This window comes from Sparassis crispa (genome assembly GCF_003851025.1).
Source record: "Sparassis crispa DNA, contig_000009F, whole genome shotgun sequence".
Classification (NCBI taxonomy): Eukaryota; Fungi; Basidiomycota; class Agaricomycetes; order Polyporales; family Sparassidaceae; genus Sparassis; species Sparassis crispa.
Window position 1 is genome coordinate 1,207,069 of NW_020939756.1, and position 19,771 is coordinate 1,226,839.

At 54.2% G+C, this 19,771-nt stretch overlaps 7 protein-coding genes across 7 annotated transcripts; 4 read left to right on the forward strand and 3 right to left on the reverse strand.

The window, feature by feature from the left end:
* Positions 1-185: 185 nt before the first annotated feature.
* On the reverse strand, positions 186-2,467 carry SCP_1004140 (acid protease; the record flags this gene model as incomplete). The annotated part of the gene is made up of 11 exons (XM_027762279.1): positions 186-725; positions 774-877; positions 941-1,053; positions 1,121-1,244; positions 1,308-1,384; positions 1,440-1,569; positions 1,622-1,715; positions 1,772-1,844; positions 1,901-1,964; positions 2,017-2,096; positions 2,157-2,467. The coding sequence occupies 11 exons, from the start codon at positions 2,465-2,467 to the stop codon at positions 186-188; spliced, it is 1,710 nt and encodes a 569-aa protein (XP_027618080.1).
* A 2,575-nt stretch (positions 2,468-5,042) lies between these two features.
* On the forward strand, positions 5,043-8,231 carry SCP_1004150 (hypothetical protein; the record flags this gene model as incomplete). Its single annotated transcript, XM_027762280.1, has 1 exon — positions 5,043-8,231. One exon carries the CDS (start codon positions 5,043-5,045, stop codon positions 8,229-8,231), a length of 3,189 nt encoding a protein of 1,062 aa, XP_027618081.1.
* A 2,045-nt stretch (positions 8,232-10,276) lies between these two features.
* On the forward strand, positions 10,277-13,066 carry SCP_1004160 (hypothetical protein; the record flags this gene model as incomplete). Its single annotated transcript, XM_027762281.1, has 5 exons — positions 10,277-10,372; positions 10,418-10,864; positions 10,915-11,609; positions 11,662-11,827; positions 11,885-13,066. The coding sequence occupies 5 exons, from the start codon at positions 10,277-10,279 to the stop codon at positions 13,064-13,066; spliced, it is 2,586 nt and encodes an 861-aa protein (XP_027618082.1).
* A 545-nt stretch (positions 13,067-13,611) lies between these two features.
* On the reverse strand, positions 13,612-15,330 carry SCP_1004170 (predicted protein; the record flags this gene model as incomplete). Its single annotated transcript, XM_027762282.1, has 3 exons — positions 13,612-14,662; positions 14,714-14,787; positions 14,842-15,330. The coding sequence occupies 3 exons, from the start codon at positions 15,328-15,330 to the stop codon at positions 13,612-13,614; spliced, it is 1,614 nt and encodes a 537-aa protein (XP_027618083.1).
* Positions 15,331-15,429: 99 nt separating this feature from the next.
* Positions 15,430-17,756, forward strand: SCP_1004180 (hypothetical protein; the record flags this gene model as incomplete). The annotated part of the gene is made up of 8 exons (XM_027762283.1): positions 15,430-15,530; positions 15,593-15,966; positions 16,024-16,113; positions 16,179-16,268; positions 16,325-16,576; positions 16,630-17,485; positions 17,544-17,622; positions 17,682-17,756. 8 exons carry the CDS (start codon positions 15,430-15,432, stop codon positions 17,754-17,756), a joined length of 1,917 nt encoding a protein of 638 aa, XP_027618084.1.
* Positions 17,757-17,917: 161 nt separating this feature from the next.
* SCP_1004190 (NADH-ubiquinone oxidoreductase 14.8 kDa subunit) lies at positions 17,918-18,424 on the reverse strand (the record flags this gene model as incomplete). Its single annotated transcript, XM_027762284.1, has 3 exons — positions 17,918-17,964; positions 18,020-18,266; positions 18,320-18,424. The coding sequence occupies 3 exons, from the start codon at positions 18,422-18,424 to the stop codon at positions 17,918-17,920; spliced, it is 399 nt and encodes a 132-aa protein (XP_027618085.1).
* Positions 18,425-18,559: 135 nt separating this feature from the next.
* Positions 18,560-19,534, forward strand: SCP_1004200 (hypothetical protein; the record flags this gene model as incomplete). Its single annotated transcript, XM_027762285.1, has 7 exons — positions 18,560-18,603; positions 18,660-18,665; positions 18,733-18,783; positions 18,844-19,158; positions 19,209-19,251; positions 19,311-19,419; positions 19,473-19,534. The coding sequence occupies 7 exons, from the start codon at positions 18,560-18,562 to the stop codon at positions 19,532-19,534; spliced, it is 630 nt and encodes a 209-aa protein (XP_027618086.1).
* Between the last annotated feature and the right edge of the window lie 237 nt (positions 19,535-19,771).

Sequence of the window (19,771 nt, forward strand, 5' to 3'; positions counted from 1 at the left end):
ACAGAACTTCCAGAATGTGAACTTCAAAGATTTTGCACGAAGAAACAGTGGGTTCCCCGACGCTGTGCTCACCACGCTGGACGTAGCTGAGATCTGGATCTATGATAAATAAGAAGAATCAAGCATATACACCAAGGGACGAACGGCCACCCGCCAGACGCCCACAACCATCACCACCGGGACGCTCAATGCGGCCTCGCCGGATCGTCATACGGCGTCACGAACGCCTCACTTTCAGGCTCGTAAGGCTTGTCGCTGAAATGCATCGGCGGACGTATGACGTTCGGCACCGCGCGGTACTGCTGGTTCCGGCCGTCGCTGACAAGCTTGATCAGGACGCCGAGAAGGAGCACGAGCACGCCCGCGATGAGGCCCATGATGATGTACGAGTTGCGCGTGAGCCCGCCGAGATCGACCGTCGATGACGACGACGCGCCGCCGGACGCCTCAGCGAGTGCCGCGTCGAGCTTCGCAGCCGCAGCGGGAGTGGTGGTGCTCGCCGTCGACGGGCTCAGGGTGCTTGCAGAAGGGCCCGAGGTGCTGGACGCACCCGCCGAATGGGTTGCGGAGAGGGAGGGGGAGGTGAGCGAGTACGTGACGCTCTGCGAGACGGTCTTCGGGTACGTGTAGTTCTGGTTATCCTGGATCTGCTGCTGCTCAGTCTGCCCGATCCGCTCCAAGTTGAGCGTGTCGAAGTTCGCCCAGGCCTTGTCCGGGTCCGTGAGCTGGGAAAGCGGTCAGTAACAGATGGTGCACTTGAGCGCCGGACGCACAGAGAGTAGCTGCATGTAGGGCTGGTTCGTGCGGTTCTCGGTCCAGTTTCCCCAATGAAAGAGCGTGTAGACATTCCGCAGGAACGAGCTGCCGAGGATGAAATCTATGGTACGAACGAATCCGGGCGATCAGCTGGAGCCGCCACACTTGCAGAAGGGATACATACCGGCACCAACGGATGCACCGCTGTAACTGATAGCACCGATGCATTTCAAAGAACCATCATCGCTGACGCCGACAATTGTGGAGTCGATGGGGTCAACCGGGTAGATGCTCTCACTGTGAATCGCGAGTCGACAGATAAACAATTTGTTCTGCAAGAATAGGGATTGAGATGTAGACGAACCCAAACACCATACTGATGTTCAACTTTGTCGAACACGGCACCGAATAAGTCCTTATACTAGGAATCCATTGCGCTCCAGGGATATCCTTGTAGATCCCGTGGACGTAGTACGGCGGAGCTATCACTGTCAATGTACCAGTTAGCACACCGACAACTATGTGAGTTAATCGACAAGGTGAACACCCACTCAGGGCAGTACCAGAATCAAGGATGACGATAGTCTGATTGGGACCAGGGTTAGCATTAACACCAGTGCCATTGGGTCTGAATAGCACCGGGTAAGCGCTGTACATCTCAAAATGAAAGATACAAAACGCACCCAAACGAGTTGCCAGTTAGAAACTTCCCATCCAAGTAAACACCGTCCATGAACGTGGAGAAGGTATCGTCAGAGTATACCGGTAATGGAGGTGCCTCAAGGACCGCTTCAAAGTTCGTCACAATCTCCGCTACGCAGACCCAGTCAGTGCATACGCACCAAGAGTGTATCAGCGAACTTACAGATCGTGAGAGCACCGCCGTCAACGACGCCAACAGCAGAGCGTGTAAGGTATAAGGTAATGTACGGCTCCATGTCGGGATTGTTGTTGAATAGCTACAACGTGTTTGAGCGATAGGATCTCATGATTCTGAGACATCGTAGGTTCTTACATTTGACAGGAATGGCCAACCATTGTCTGTGCTATTGTGATATAGATTTTGGAAAATACCGGAAGCGAACGGTCTGCCCAAATTACGAGATCAGTGGAAGCAAGGCAGGAGGTCGATTGCTACACGTACGAGCTGACACCCAGGATACCATCGGCAGACCTGGCAATTTCAGCAGCAGCGGATCCGGAGTTGACTGGAGTAACATGGTAAGTACTAAAAAGCGCCGGAATGGCTGAGATACAAACTGAACGCCTGTGCTTGCACTGTATACTGGCCAAGGGAGATATTCGCGAGCACGATCGGCCCATCAATATAAGTCCCATCACTACCATGAGCGAAGTATGAATATTGCGCACACTGCCGTCGAGGCGAGAGCTCTACTCACTCATAGGTGACGTTCTCGCTGTGCCCAGTGGGAATGAGGCCGTCCAGCGTCAGATTTTGGGAGTTGTAGATCCATAGGTCCGAGCTGCCAGTGTCAATCACAACCTGGAACGGCTGGCCCTGGATGTAAACGGTCGCGGTGTACATTCCAATGAGCATCCATGAATTGGTGAACCCGAGCCGGCCCTCGTTCGTGGTGTTGACCGTCACAACAGCTGTCGTGTTCTTGAAGATGGGGTTGTGATCGGTCGCGGCATAGATCGCGGCAAAGCAGGAGCAGAGCGACAGGAGAGTCAACGGAACCACCAACATGTGACCGCGTACCAGAGGTTGGGGAGATGATGGAGGCTTCGTGCCAGCAACATGGCATTTTATACGTGCCTCACCAGGAGAGAAGCCCAAGGGAGTAAGGCGGATATAGTCGGAGTCCCATGCTTGAACAGCCACTACTAGCGGTGGCTCGCCCGAGCGCGCATGAGCGCGCGGTGATGCACCATGAGCCTATGTGCACCCCGAGCCATCTGTGCCGCACAGAGCAGCATGGACTGAGTCATCATTCGAGGTGAGGTCTTGTGACGTGTTTTCAATGCTAGGACACCCGAGACGTTGAATCAATAGAGTAAGTACTTGATAATTGTGGCCCATAGGGCTTCTCAATTCTTGTGCTCGTTTTCCAGCTCGCCCGCCTTGCCTGGGAGGATGATTAGCCAGGATTAGCCGAGTGATGGGCCAATATTAGATCCCGAGATCGCTGCACGGCCGACAAGGCTGAGGTCGCACTGAACCATGCTACAACTCATAAATACTGTACATTATCATTGTCCATAGTGATTAGTACTCAAGAGATAAGTGAACAGAATTTCCAGAATGTGAACTTCAAAGATTTTGCACGAAGAACCGGTGGTATCCCCCGACGCCATGCTCACCGCGCTGGACAGCTACGAGATCTGGATCTATTGGCATCAGTCGGGTGATTCTGGCTAATCTTCCCACCCCAGGGAGCGTAAGAATTGAGAAGCCATGTACAAGCTTGCAAAGGACCCCCGACAATTGGGGAAGGTCCCTGAGCCGGACAGATTTTGAACTTTCGAGAGCCTCATCTTGGAATTTCTGGGTGTTGAGTGAGCTCGCAAGCTGAAGAGGGTTAGGGTTTGTCGATTGAGTACTTATGCCATGCTTTCGTGTTTGTATTCCTTACGCGATTGCCCCATCCTCACTCGTCCCTTGGGGTCAAACATGCTCATTCTTGGTTGAAACATCTACTGTGCTACTGGATGACTTTCCGTAAGGATTTAGTGATTTCCTTAATTTTGGAAGGCATTCCCAATATAGGTTAGTTCATTTTTGCAAGATCTGGGATTTGCATGTCGAGGAAGTCCCTCCTTCAAAATTGGTTTGGACAACCTGTAACTGCTCATTTCAAGCATCCGATATACAAATCATGTAGGATGGGGGGAGACACAGTGTTCACCAAGAATTGGTGTCGTGAGGGTGTGACCACACTGTGGGCGTCAAAGATGACCTCGGCGATCAGATTTCCTGTTATGGCATGCCATCAATCCTAAATTTGTGTGGTTAACAACGTGGAGGGGACCCCCTGAGCTAAAACCTCGAAGAAGGGATGTGACAACTTCTTCCTCCCTTCACAAAAACTCTCAAGGCTGCAGGATTTGTCTTTGTGGAACTCCAGCAAACAATTCCAGGTGAAGAATTGTACACTTCCCCTGGAGGTTGCACGCTCGACATGCCATCGGCGATGGGCACCAAAGGCATGTCCCCGGCGCTGATTGAGTGTGGAGAAGCGCCAGGTCCTGGTGAAGGCCGTGGTCATATTTGGAAGGTTAGCCTTTGCCGTGGGCTGCTCATTGGACGGCGGGCATGGGAACATCAAAATTAATATATTTTCTAGCATTCTGGGAATTTAGAGTATGCTCTAAATCCTTAATTTCCTTACGGAAAGTCATCCACTGGTGATTTCAATACCTCATGCCTGGTATTTCACGGACAAATCAGGGGGTTGACCGCCGGATAGCCTCAGGGAGCCATTTCGTCGACATCGGGGAGGCAGCGCCCAGGAGGCCTGATTCGGGGCCGGACAAACACTTGTTGTGGAAGGCCAGGGCCGGAGGAGGAGGCGGTGTAGCCGCCATATCAGAAGTGCCCTAAATTACCTTTTTAGGGTTAGAAACTCACGCTAGGCCTGCAGCCTGCGAGGTCTTGCCAAATTGTCCGGATTAGACACGGCATAGGCCATTTTTTGGATAATTCTATTGGGAAACCCTCAGAAACCTGGAAACCCCAAGAAACCCCGGGTTTCTGAGGCTGCTCGGAGAAACCCCTCCATTTGGAAACTTGTGGGGTTTCCCTCTCCGGAGGAAGTTTCGGACTCCGGCCGGATGCCCTCCTGGGGCGGCCATGTTGGCATCATCGTTTGTGCAGGAAGGCAGGGCAGACTCACTCCTCAGCTTCTCATGGCAGTTGACGAGAGATCGAGAGACCTTGCCTGCATGCACTCTCCATATTCTTAATGTTGAAAAGTAGCGCCCAAATTTCTGGAGCTCCAGAAATTGGGGAGCGCCCAAGGGCAGACAAGCCAAGGGCATGATTACAAAGAAAGACAAAGAAGGAAATTTGCTTATATAAAGTGGAGCGTCTAGAACTGTATATATACAGAAATCTATTTTAGGACGCATAATCACGCGCCCCGACGCATCTTGACCCGCCATCACTACCTTCCTATTTGGGAACTAAGGCGCAATTTCTAACAGATTATGAGCCCCGGATCTAGCCAATAAATACTTGGATAACAACAGCCCCTATTGTGGCTACAAAAATTGTTACCCCCTTACTAGTACGAGAACAAATAATGTCGACCAGCGCTGATAATATGAGCAATAGCAATGCTTACCGGATCCCGCTCCTGAAGGAAGACAATTGGCTCCCATGGAAGCGCCGCGTCGAGGCCATCCTTAATGATAAGGGTCTCCAGGAGTATGTGACCGGAAAGACACTGAAGCCGCAGCCGAGTAATGACCCGGCCAATAGGGCAGCGAGAGAGGCGGAGATTAGCGCCTGGGGAGAGAAGGACCTCAAGGCCCAGAACGTAATTGTGCTATCGCTGGGAGATTCCCAGATGGTGCACATCGCTGGAGCCAAGACGGCATGGGCCATGTGGGAGCAGCTTCGCACAGTCAAGGAACAGCGTGGACAGCATGGAATTCTCGCGCTGTGCTGGCGTTTTTACCGGATGCAAGCCAAGGAAGAAGATAATATCTCCAGTCACATTACACAGCTACGACAGATCCAGGAACAACTCCACCTAATGAGGAAGGTTGTTTCTGATGAGGATTTCCGGCTCATTCTGGCTACCTCATTACTGGAGAGCTGGGACTCTTTCCTCAGCTCTTACTTTGGTGCCGAAGGTGCTGACAACGTGCACCCTCAGCTTACATCACAAGAATTGATTGCCATCATTCTTGATGAAAATAGGCGAAGGCACGAGCGTGGCGAGCGCGGTCAATCCTCGGACCAAGCCATGGTTGCCAAAGGAAAGAAGCGCCCCTTTGGGGAATACAAAAAATGTTCGATCTGCGGAAAGCCGAGACATCTTGGTAATGAGTGTCGGCACCGCGACAAGGTCAAATGTATGAATTGCGGAAAATTCGGGCATAAGGCCACGGATTGTTGGGCTAAAGGCGGCGGCAAAGCCGGACAGGGCCCGCCGATGAAACAGCAAAAGACGGAATGTGCTTACGAAGCGCACGAGGTCGAATCGAAAGAGGATGAGGCAAAAATAGCCTACGATAATGATAGCGACACTGTATCTCTCGGATCTGATGGCAAAATCGCTTCTTTCTATGAGTGGTTTGCCGACTCCGGGACAACTTCGCACATTACAAATCGTCGTGAAGTCTTCACGACCTATCAGGCGCTCGAAGATCACGCGATCACGGGCATCGGACCACAACCAATGCAGGCATTGGGCCGCAGTACGGTCGATGTCAAAAGTGAAGTAGGAGACCGGAAAGTGAAATTCCGTCTCCACGGTGTACTGTATGCGCTGACAGCACCCAATAGCCTCCTCTCCATCACGCATTTGGACGATGCGGGAGGAAGAGTACTTATGGGTAATAGTCGCGCAATACTAATAGATAAAAATAAACACACTCTTGCTATAGGCAAGAAAAATGGACGACTATATTCATTGAAATTGCGTCCAATAGTTCCGCAACCTGCGCGAACCTATACTGCTAAGGAATATGGCCCGCATACCTGGAAAGAGTGGCACAAGATCTATGGCCATATCGGGAAACCAGCGCTTATGCGATTATATCGCGAAGGGCTTGTTGATGGCCTAGAAATCTCGCCAAGCCCAGATGAAATTAATTGTGAGGCGTGCATCCAAGCAAAGGCGACGTGGAAGCCATTTCCCAAAGAGACGGACGAATGCAGCAAGGTACCCGAAGAATTAACACACACAGATGTGTGGGGACCTGCGCAGACAGCCGCTCTACAAGGGTGGAAATATTTTATTACATTTACCGATGATTACAGTCGTCGAAGTACAGTACTATTTATGAGGCATAAAGATGAAGTAACAGAAAAGGTAAAGAATTATATTACCTATATTGAGCGCAAGTTTGGAAATAAACCCTTGCGACTCAGGCTCGACAACGGTCGAGAATATATGAACACCGAATTAATTAACTGGTGTCAAATGAAAGGGATTGAGATGGGTCCGACTGCGCTGTACTCACCATCCCAGAACGGAGTCTCTGAGAGATTGAATCGCACACTGCTTGGACTAGCGTGTGCGATGATCTATGTGAGAGATCTACCTTGTTATCTTTGGGCTGAAGCGATTGCTCACGCAGTCTATATTAAAAATAGATCGCCTACCCAGGCGTTAAATGGGGCAACTCCCGAAGAAAAATGGAATGGGATGAAACCAAATATCTCATACCTACAAGAATTTGGTTCCCTCATATGGGTCCTCACGGAAGATGCAACACTATCAAAGCTAGCGCCCTGTGCCAACAAGTATATTTTTGTTGGATACATGGATGGACCCAAAGCCATCAAATATTATGATGCGCACACGCGCCAGATTAAAATCTCGCATAATTTCCAATTTTCTTCGAATTCCCCGGACCATTTGCCCGGCAACGTGCCTCACGTGCCACAAGAGCAAATAGGATCCGACGTACCTATCCTCACAGCACAGCGTGAGAGGGAGCAAAATATATTTCCGGGCACTTTACCGAGCAATGCGTCAGATGTGCCGCATGCGGAAAGGAGACCCAAAGTCCCAAACCTCACAACGACCACAGATGTGCAGCGTGAGGGGGAGTTAGGAACTTCCGCGCCACAGTCACCTGCCAAAAATCCGCGAAAGCGCAGACAGGATAATGATCCTGATCAACGCGAGGAAAGCGGGATGGACGCACCAAGTCAGCCCAGACGAACCAGAAGAAAGACAGTTTGGCATGATTACCGTCTAATGCACAACCCAGAGGCAGACGAAGATCTGGATAATGATCCAGATAAATCAAATGCCGAATTAGTCTATATTGCGATGAGCACCCACGAAAATGCGGATGCGGACGAGCCAAAGACGCTCAGTGATGCCAAGAGATCACTCGAGTGGCCCAAATGGGAACAGGCAGTCCAGACGGAACTCAATCAACTACAGGGTATGGAGACTTGGGAGTTAGTGGAACCTCCCGAAGATCGAAAACCCGTAGGAAATAAATGGGTTCTAGTTAAGAAAACAAACAAAGAGGGTGAAATAATCAAATACAAAGCCCGCCTGGTTGCAAAGGGATATTCTCAAATCCCAGGCATAGACTATACTGAGACGTTCGCGCCCGTAGTTCGCCTCGAAACCATTCGAGCTATCCTCGGGCTAGCTGCAATCTTAGATTGGGAGATCGGACAGATGGACGTGAAAGGTGCCTATCTTAATGGAACTCTCAAAGAAGAAGTGTATATGTGGCAACCCGAAGGATACAGCAATGGAACATACCGTGTATGTAAATTAAAGAAAACCCTGGCCGAGAATGGAATATCGTGCTGAACTGCAAGTTACTAGACGTGGGATTCAAGCGCCTATTCTCGGATCCATGTGCGTACATTCGGATCAAAGGTGATAAGATAGAAATCGTCACCGTTTGGGTAGACGACCTATTAATATTCACCAATGATTGCGCACTGATGGACCAATTGAAGAGGGAACTCCAAAATATGTTCGAAGTTACCGACCTTGGCGAACCCCAAAAAATTGTGGGGATAGAAATTGAGAGAGACCGTTCAAAGCGGACAATCAAAATCTCTCAGACAAAATATATTGAGTCTATCCTACACAAGAATGGGCTTACGAACGCCAACACGGTCGGGATGCCTCTTGATCCAAATACAGTGCTTGAAAAAGAAGAACCCGAAACTGATGATGAATGCGACCGAGACAACAGATATGCATCGCTCGTCGGATCACTGATGTACACGGCAATTGCCACGAGACCAGACATTGCTCATGCTGTGCAATGGCTTAGCTCATTTACTGCCAATCCCGGAATGACTCATTGGACTGCTGCTAAACGCGTCCTTCGCTATCTATCCGGAATGCGAGAACTTGGAATAATCTACGGGCCAATTGCAGATGTCAAGCCCAAAGATCAATCCATATTTGTGGGCTACTCAGATGCAGACTATGCGAACGATATCCGAGATCGCAAATCAATCTCGGGATATTTATTTAAATTAGAAAATGGCACGATCACGTGGAGCTCAAAGAAGCAAACCACGGTCGCATCATCCACCACAGAAGCCGAATACATGGCATCCGCCGAAGCGGCAAAAGAAGCCATGTGGCTCCAAACACTATTCAAAGAAATAGGTTTCGAGCAACAAGATCCTACAATTTTATTCGAGGATAATACAGCGGCAATCTCAATTGCACGTGATCCCCAATTCCACGCGAAATCAAAACATTTTGATGTAAAGCATCATTATGTGTGCGAAAAATTGAGGGATAAATATATTGATATCCACTACTGTCCCACGGAGGACATGATAGCGGATATCCTAACAAAGTCACTCCCTAAGCCGAGGCACGAGAAGCTCACAAAGAAGCTCGGAATGCCCATCGGCTTGAGGGGGAGTGTTGAAAAGTAGCGCCCAAATTTCTGGAGCTCCAGAAATTGGGGAGCGCCCAAGGGCAGACAAGCCGAGGGCATGATTACAAAGAAAGACAAAGAAGGAAATTTGCTTATATAAAGTGGAGCGTCTAGAACTGTATATATACAGAAATCTATTTTAGGACGCGTAATCACGCGCCCCGACGCATCTTGACCCGCCATCACTACCTTCCTATTTGGGAACTAAGGCGCGATTTCTAACACAGCCAACGACTTTGTGAGGTCAATTAGCTCGGTCAATACTACTGCCGCAACCGGACTTCGGAGCTCGACCATATATCTCGTTTTTGCCATCTGCGGACACAGTGAGGGTGCTATTTTATCGAAATTCGCAATGTATGAGATGCCATGGCCGCATCACAAAGGCGAAAGAGTTACAGTATAAAATTTGCCACAATTCAGCTGCTCCTAGATTCACCAAGCTTCCAGAAGGGCTCCGGTGTGAAATCTGATTTAGACGATGTATCTATAATGTCATAACGAAGAAATATGAATGCGCAACGGTTATCGCAGCGAGAGAGATTGAGCTATGAAGACATCAGTAGGACGGTGTCTAGGATTCCAGTCACTAGCGCCCCTTTCTTGGGGACCGGAGTCACCGGAAGAATTGCCTAATGGGGCAGGCAGCGCACCTAATGCGGTATACGAGTATTGTTTCTCCTCCCAGCCGTCAACACTCTTTGCGCGATGAGCTGCAGAGTATAAGTATTCCACGTGTGTCTCGAACGACCAGAGTGGTAGGATGCCGACAATATTTTCAAGATTTTGCGTGCCAAGTGACGTCACGGCTGACTCCGGCGGCACCGTGCGGAGATAGCACATACCGGGTGGGAGCGAGCGAGCTGCAGGGAGGGACAGTCGGCGCTGAGAAGATTGTAGAACTGTCAGGAGCACTCCCATCACCGCGTCGCGCGTCTCTCCGTCCATGCCGCAAGTGCAGGCTTCAAGCGACGGTGGTAAGGTCAAGCAGACCAGGCGCAGGCAGCGTCTCAGCTGCGTAGAGTGCACGAAACGGCGCCAGGTATGTCTCGCTGCTCGCCGTTGCATCCGTGCTCAACACCCTCAGAAATGCGACAGACAGATTCCCTGCGGACTCTGCACCACCCGCGGCATCGCACACCTCTGTCGCTGGGAGCCCATCGTCGTCCGCCCAACGCCCCAGCGTCCTCCCGTCATGCCCTCTTCCGCTGCCTCGGACACCATCCAAGCCCTCTCCACCCGCATCGCCGTCCTCGAGCAAACCCTACTCCGCCAGAACATCCAGCTCTCAACCGGCTACGATTGCAACTCCCCGAGCAACTCTACCCTCGATCAGCAACCTTCTTCCCTCGACAAGCCCGAGGTCCCCATCCCCACAGGCACCGGCGCTGCCGGTGAGAATGCAGACTCCGAGGGGCCCCGAGCCCTCTACGACTTCAACGTGCAGGTAGCCGCCGTAGCCCTCGCACAGCTTTCGCTTGCCCCACGCGAAGAGTACATCGGCGCCGGCACCATTCTATGTGCTCTCCACAAGGTACGCCGCTCTCCCCCTTCCTTCCACCTGTGCAGCTAACGAGCCTCCAGCTCGGAGAACCCGAGACATGGCGCTTCCCCTACTCCCGATCGACCTCCATGACCAGCCCCGTATCCTTGTCTCACTCATGCGGCGTGCATCCATTCTCCGCGCCCATGCGCGGCCTGCTCTCCGGTCTTCCCCCTCGCGGGCACGTCGACGAGCTGCTCGACGCCTACTTCGAGGGCCGCAACTGGGAGTTCGGCCTACCTGAGAACTGGTTCCGCGGCGCCTGCCACAAGATGTGGCGCCACCTCGAGGTGCGCTGCCCCGGCCCCCACTGCCTCGCACCCGGCGCGTGCATGGCATGCGCAGAGGAGATTAACCCCCACTGGCTGGTGCTCTTATTCGCCGTCCTCGCCCTCTCCCCACGGAACCGGGCAAACGACGGCGCGAGTTTCTGCAGCAGCGCGCTCGCCGCCCGCCGGCTGGTCGAGGACATCCTGCTCGCCGTGCCTGCGTATTCCATGTCGGAGAGCAGCGTGCACGGCGCCGTGTTCACTTGCATCGGCACCGCGCTCCTCGCCGCCTATCACGCTGACCGCGGCCGCGTGAGCGAGGCGTGGAAGTTGGCGGGGATCGGCATGCGGAGCGCGCAGGCAATGGGTCTCCACCGCGACCCCGGGTGGCGGAAGTGGGAGACCATGGGCAAGGAGGAATCCGAGCTGCGGCTGCTCGGCTGGTGGAGCCTCTGGATCTCTGATCGGTGAGTTCAGCGGCCAAATACCCAAGGCGATACTCACTCTTACCCCGCGCAGTATATACTCGTTCATTCTCGGGAGACCAATGATGGCCCACAAGGGGAGCTTCGACGTGACGCTCCTCCCAGGTCCGGTGCACAGCGACGGATTCCCAAATCCGAATGCGCCTTATCTGCAGGCGTTCATCCAGCTGTGCGAGATTATAGGCGAGGGCGCTGACAAGGTTTGTCTCGGTTTCCGTTACCTAGTGCGAATCGACATTCAGCCTGCGTCTTCCTAGTGCCTCGGCATCCAAGCACCCTCATACGCTACGGTCCTGGAGTTCGATCACCGCTTCCGGACGTGGCTCGCTCAGCTGCCTGCAGAACTGCAATGGCACAACTTGAAGCAAAATTCGCCCAGTCCGTTCGAGCACGAGCCTGTGCGTTCGCCTCGGTGCCTCTCGATCGCCGAACGCAGCCTCAACTACCAGCGGCACACGCTCGCTGCATACTACCTCGGCGGACTCATGAACATCCACCGCCCGTACTTGATGCACCCGCCGCCGATTCTCCCTCCGCCCGCCGGCCTCGCGCGCAGCAGCATGCAGCTCAACCCCAGCCGGGAGCGGTGCATAGAACTCGCGCAGGAGCTCGTTCACACGCTCTGTGCCGCACATGCCGCGACCCCCGAGTGGGCGTCCTCCGCGCCCGCGATGATCTTCCAATATTCGTACTTTGTGTTCGACGGCGCTGTCGCGCTCGCGGGGGCGCTCTCGCAGACGCCGCCGCACCCGCGCGCGGAGGAATGTCTTGATCTCATGGACCGCGCCTTGCGGATGCTCGAGGCGTGTGTTGCCGCCGCCGAGGGAATGTATGACGGCGAGGGCGAGATTGCCAAGCGTGCCATCACCGTACTCGAGGCGCTACGCAAGGCCGGTGGATGGGGCCGCGCGGAGCAACATCCTTGTTCGGGCGAGAGCGGTGGGGATTACGGCTCACCGGAACATAGCCACCAGCACAGTCCCGGCGGGGAGAGCGTTGCGGAGTCGAGTAGCTCGGACCCGTCCTCCGTGCATTCGCTCAGCTCGAGCTACTACCACTCGCCGACGTCGTCCTTCCCACCCAACCTCCCCGCGGGACCCCCGCAGCCGCAGCCGCAGCCGACCTCCATCCCGTACCTGACCACACCGATGCATGGGTTCGCGCCCCACCCCGTTATGCAGGTGCCCACACACATGCAAGTGCAGCCATCGATGGGGCTGCCCTCGCCGTACGCGGAGACGTACAGCCCCCCGCTATTCGGCACCGGAAGTGGTGCGGGTCTTGGCCTCGGGCCGGGGCCCAAGGCGAGTGCGCAGACCATGATGATGCCGTTCGAGATGCTGCAGGGGAGCGGCGAGTTCGACGTCGAGTGGGTGCGCCTCGCGGGCATGGAGAACTGGCAGAACGGCGGCGCGGGGTTCTTGCCTCCTAATACGTGACCAGTGGCGCAAGGCTGGGGTCTCTTGATCGTGCTTCTTTTTTTATTTCGATTTGCTGTATGTCTCTCTTGGCGATTGGTCGGCCCTGTAGGTCCTGATGTATTTTTATTGGAGTGTAACAGGTCTTTATGGCGTCGACGAGCGGGCCATCCTCGACTCACTGTCTTCGAACGACTCAAAGATGTGTATATAGACGTACGATATTATTAGTAGTTCATTCATAAGATCCGGCGGCTTCAGTAGTGTTGTCGATTCTTCACATAGTACTGGAAGCTGCAATTGGTGCTCATACTTGGACCCACACACTAGTCATCGGCAGATCTTGTCCGATCATAAACGTTCGACTCCGCGGCTGGAAAGGGGAGAATAGCAACGAAAGCATGCATACTGGTGCCCAACAGAATCGAAGAAACAATTACATTCTGACTCCAGGGCAGACGACGGACGCATACGCGACTGAAAGCACGAGTAGCGTCAAGATCCAAGAAATACAGTCATACCTATAGCTACACGGACTGGCCAAGAAACAAATATGCGTTCGTGCTTTAATTAGCACTCTTCGAGGCAGCTTCCTTTCGTTCCAGTGCCCGCTGCCATCTTTTCCACGGCTCCTGGCCTCGCACAAATCGAGTGCCTATCATCCGATAAGCCCATTCTTCCACCTTACCTGATGTCAGCATCACCGCCAGCATCGCCGAGTCGATCACCGCTGACTCTGCCATATCGAGAGGATGAGTTTGGGGGATAGCGTATCTAGAGACTTGAGGGACTGCCTGTGCCCGCAGACGTTGGCACAGCGTCTGTGAAGTCTGCGCGTATGGCGGCGAGAACACTAACGTGAAGAGCTCCCTGGACGAGAAGGTGAAGAGTCCTTCGGTGGTGCCCAATTGAATCGCATGCGCTGCAGACGGTGCCACGAACACAGTCGTGAAAAACTGCGGCGATCGGTACCACACGGTCAGGCTCTGCCCTATCTTCTCGGCGGTCGAATCCTCCTTCCTCGACGGTAGAAACACGCTCGGCGGCAGGAACGGGTTCGCCGACACCAGCGTCACGCTGACCCCAGTCTCCCTCGCTCTCCCCCTTAGGAACGCCTCGACGCGCCCGCGTGCATATCGTTCCAGTACCCCTTCTGACTGCCACTTCACTCCCCCACTCAGCGGCTGCTCCGCGTCGTCACCCTCCCTTATACCCCACCCGCGCTGGGCGGGCACCGGGTCTGGCCGCACGTTCACGCGCAGCCGCCGACGGTAGTGCAATACTCCCGCCTGGAAGACGATCCGGGCGAACGAGAGGAGGAGTACAAGCGGCTGGTGTGCGAGCGCACGGAGGAGGGACGTGGTGGTGAGGGGCTCGGAGACCGAGGGGCGAAGGAGGGCGGTTAATTTCAGAGGACCTGGGGTAGAAGGGCACAGAGGGTCTGGGACGTGCAGGTGGATGCGGATCACCGGGCGGGGCGCGGGCTGTGAAAGGCCGGCAGCTGAGACGGGAATTGGGGCGTGCGAGGGGGTGGTGAGAGCGACGGTGTAGAACCCTGAGCGGTCGTTGAAGGGCGAGACGTGGAATTGGCGGGGGAACGTCCATTGGTGGTCGAACCTGGGGGGCGGTCAGTGGGCAGCGAGATACGAAATGTTGAGACGTACGTACCCCTTTGGCGGCGGGTCTTCGTTCACGCCGACCTCGAGGAAGTGGATATGCCGTTCGTAGAACGTGTTGTGTATCTGGAAAGCGCACAGTCATCAGACCAGCTGCAACAGCGCTCAGGGTGTACGCACCTCGAGCACCACCATCCACAGCGCTGCACCATCCCCGTAGCAAAAGTACACTGTGAGCGGATTGATGCCCTCGAGCCCGCAGTAGCTGGGCATCGTCATCATCCACGCATCGCGAAAGAGCCTTGCATCATGTCCGTGCTGTTCCAACAACTCCACCAGCTTCGCATGCACGCTCCGCGCGTCGGGCATCAGGTACCCCTGGGGGCGGAGGCCTGTGAGCCGCCACGACACTCCACCGTATCCGAACACCCATCCACACCCAAGGTCCAGCGCGTGCGCCTCGAGCGCACGAAGCGGGAGGAGGAGGAAGAGCGTCGGGTAGGTGAAGGCGTGGGCGGACCGCGTCGGTAGAAGCCGTGCGTGAGTGACCTGGTTGTGGAGGATGTGTGCACCAGTGGGCTGTTTGTGACGCTCATGGCGAGTGGGTAGTAGAGAGGCGATGAGCACGATGAGCAGACCGGCGATGGCGACGACCAAGATGACTGCCATAAAAGGCAATTCGGCGCTCCGCGGTGTAAGTGAGTATGCACGTGACTGAGGCGTGACAGCGACGAGCGTGATCGTTCGCGCTCGCTGACCAGCTGCAACATGAGCCAGACGACGACGACCACAGAACAGGGCCTCACCGTCGAGGCCAGCCGCGCAAAGCGTCTCGAGCGACAGCAGTCGCGCTTCAGGGACAGAGGAGGGTGAGCTCCCCCCGCTGTCTCACTCTTCCGGCAAGGTGGCTGTACGTTCTGACACCTTGCAGGATCTTCGTGCCTTCGACACACAATGCGTTGCTCGACATCCTCCTCGCACGCGGCGTGAACGGTGAGAGCCCCGCCAAGGCGCTTTCGCAGACAATCCCAGTGGAGCAGCACGACCCTCTGCCCCTGGCTGGCAATGCGAGCAAGGCTGCGAGGAGAAAGTCGCACGCTGTGAGGGATAGTGAGGGCACGGATGACGAGGTCGAGGTCGCTACCACTCCCAAGCGTGTGACTGCGAAGCGCACGGCAAGGGCAAGGGCAAAAGCGCCCACGAAGACCCGGGCGAAGGCAAAGCCCAAGGCGGCAGTTCGCGCCCCGCCGGAAGCCCACGCGAAAGGGGTGGACGCAAGAGAGGTGAATGATACGAGCGGTGAAGGTGCGCCATGTAACGCTGCTAGCAGTGGCCCGACGCTGATTTCGCTGTGCGGTGTAGGATCGTCGCGCGCGGTTGAACCTCTGGCGCATCCGCCCAAGAAACGCGCCAGGAAGGTCACGCAGCAGGATGAGAAAGATAAGGACCTCGGTATGTACATTTTTGCACCAAGCCACTGACTGATCTGTGTCCATTGATTTACGCCGGTTATGCAGCAGAGTATGAGGCAAAGCCCCGTTCCACTCGCCGTACGATCAAATCGACGACCACCAGAACGACTCGTGGAACTGCCGCCACTGCCTACAGTACGATCTGCTTTCTCCTCACCCCGCATCGCCTTGTTGACTCAAGTTATTTTCAGATGACACCGCAGATGTTCTGACGAAGATAAGGACAAAACGACCCTCACCGATCCCCGATGAGGATGCTGCAGTTACCTCCGATGACGAGCCTCTGGCACGAAGGCGTGCAAAGGCGGCACCCAAGGCGAAGCCTTCGCGGAAGAAGAAGGTTGAGGAAGACGAAATGGAAGAGGATGGTGAGAGTGCTGCGAAGAAGTGGACAGCGAAGCACAAAGGGAAGGCCAAGGCTCCTGCTGAGGTGCTTGAGACTGGTAAGAGCAAAGTATTCTGGAGCACGAACATTTGGACTGAATACATGCATCAGCCACGGCAGAAGTCTCAGATGAACCTGCACTTGTGCAGCAGGATGGCGTTGCGTGCAAGCCTTCTCGAACGCGGGCGAAGTCTGTGAAGGACTCCACGAAAGACGGCAAAAGATCTACCAGAAGAACTGTTGATTGTGATGACGCTGATGTGATAACTCATCCGTTGAAGGAGAAGCTATCAGAGTTGAGACCCACGAAGTCCTCAACCGCGTCGAGGACCCGCAAGACAGCACTCCAATGCTCCGCAGACACAACACACACGGAGGCTCCTACTGCTGCTCAGACGGAAGGCGTGCAGAAAAGCCGTTCGAGGGCTCCATCGAGCAGTAAGGCCTCTCATCCCACAGGCAACGAGCCTGCCGAATCTAGTGACGACGACGTCCCTCTAGCTGCTCTTCTTAAGCGAAGAGCCAAGCACACGAAGGCGGCGAGCGAGCACACGACTTTGCAGCCGCGCAAGCAAACGAAGGGAGACAGCGATAACTCGTTCCACCCCACCACGGTATCCGAGCCGAAGAAGGTCCGCTCACAGGACGACAACTCTGAACAGATAGCGTCTGGTTTGGGATCTCGCGACCAACTTGTGAATGCAGCTGGAACGCGGATGGCAGGGCCCTCGCACAATGGCCATACAGCGCTTAAGAAACGCTCGCGGGACGATTGGAATATTTCAGAGGAACAGGGAGACCAGGTTGAATGCGAACGGACCCGACCTGCTAAGCGAGCGAATGTATCGAAGTCCACCTCCGACGCTTCTTGGAAAGCAAAGTTACCACTAACAAGAACAGTGCGTGTGGGCACCTCTTCTCCAAAGGCGCAACTAGCCAAGCAGAAAGCCACGGCGAAGCCAAAACGGTGGGTCATAATATGTCTCAGATATCGACTCATGCTCAGCTATGTTCTATCAATCTAGGTACGATAAAGAGAACTGCAGAGCTGCAGCTCCTAGCGCTCACAAGAGTCTTCCTCGCAGATTGAAACCAAAACCCAAGGTTAGTAGCACCGGCCATGATACCGGTGTACTCTGCTCACGTCACTTGTTGCTTTACAGCCCAGACTATCGTTGTTTCCTCCGCCTGCGCATATCGCTGATAGCGATGATGACCCTATTGATTTTCTGTCGTAGAGATCTTACTGTGCGCTGGGATCACGAGGATGTTTATTTGTCTAGTAGAGCCATGTTCTGAGTCACATTTGGAGACGCACCAGCGACGTCTAAGCACCTCAGTAGAACACTCGTGGTGGCAGGAAACAGTATGAGTTTGTTCTCCTTCGCTACCTAACCACCTAGTATACCCCGGATGCAGCTGGAAGCACGGCATCCTCGTCCCTGCCTGGAATCACACCAGAGACAGTGAGCGGAATTCGGCCACGAAGGAAAGGACACACCTTCATAGAATTTCTGGAGGAACGTGCGTGGCGGCCGTCCCTTGGGCTGCAGCAAAATACCCATAATGTGGTCATTCAGCTTCCAACAGTTCATCGTCTCCTGGTACTCCTGCCGCCCCTTGAGCACGAGCACGTCGATGACGCGCGTGTCTGTGATGTAACGGTTATCCTCGAACTTCCTGCGGATGCATGCGCGAAAGTACGCTGGCGAGACGTTGAGCGCGTACAGGGAGACGATCTCTGGTGCCTGTAAGACATGCTACAGTCAGAATGTCGTTGACGGAGCACCGACGGACTCACTCCGCGGTACCAGTCTCGGTAGAGCTTCAGCACGCGATCGCGGGCCTCCGCAGGGCTCCTCGATACATGGGCCGAGCGAGCCAGGCGCGACGGGATTGTCGACATAGTTCAGTTGGAGAGACGACGCTCAGCAGACGGTCCGAATACTTACGCTGCGCCCTCCACGTGACCTCATCCGATCCTTTGATTCTTTTGGATCCAAACTTTCTGCTTACTTACACTTCATAACTGCACATCACCATGGCCAGAGGCACTTTCAAGCAGAAGCGCGGTGGAGGACGAAAGTATGTCCTCGCGGTTTAGACTCGTCCGTTCTGTGCTAACCGCTTCTGCCTTCCAGCTTCAGGTATGCGATCGCCATGTTATTAGATCGCTTGGGGTCATGCTGATCGTTCATCGCTCGAATTGCACAGCAAGCATCTCGAGCTCGACGAGAATGGAACAGCCGTCTCTACCGACAAGTGGTGTGTTCTCATGTCGCGGAACTAAACGATGGTGAAATTGACTCCTGCCCGTCCACCCAGGGCTCCTCGCGGACGAAGAAATCAGGAGAACGACAGTGACGATGACGACGACGAAGAAGAAGACGAGGAGGAGGAAGACGAATCAGACGAATCAGACGACGGCAAGGCTGCGGGAAGCACTGCACAACCCGAATTGTCTCGAGCAGAGCGACGAGAGCTGAAGAAGAAGAAAGCACAGGCAAAACAGCAGACATCAGACGAAGATGAGGACGCAGAAGACCAGGACCCTCTGTTCGTGAACCCGAACATCGCTGCGGGCAAGAAGATGAACATCGCGGACTTGGGTGCACCGCGGGAGCCCACTCGGCGAGAGAGGTGAATTTCTGTGTTGGGTTTGAGAACAGTTCAGCTAATACATCGTACAGGGAGGAGAAGGAGAAGAAGGAAGCCAAGGAGAGATATTGGAAGGTAAGCGTGTCTTGCGCAACAGCTAGCAAATCTACCGTCTGAACAATTTGTGCTACCAGCTTCATGAGCAAGGCAAGACAGAACAAGCCAAATCTGATCTGGCACGCCTAGCCAAGATTCGTGCCGAGCGCCAAGCTGCTCAGGCGAAGAGGAAGGCGGAGGCTGAAGGTGTGTCTGGCATCGGTCCAGCAATCTACCTTTGATGTTGACGTGGCCCTCAGCTAAATCCGCCGAAGTCGAGGCCAAGAAGAAAGAAGCAGTGGCTAGGGGAAAGCGTATATGAGAGGCCCTCGCGAAGCATTTGTGCGGAGTATTCAATTCATGTACAACAATAAGCCTATCGACCGGATGTTGCAGCAGGCTTCAAGTGTACATTACTTCCTCCAATGGTCACAGATGTATGGTTGATGTTAGAATATATGTTTGTTAGACAAGTGTCAACGAGATGTCCGGTGCTCGTTGCAAGAGAGGTATGTTACACACACCGTCGATATGGGTTTGAGAATATGGACTCCATTAA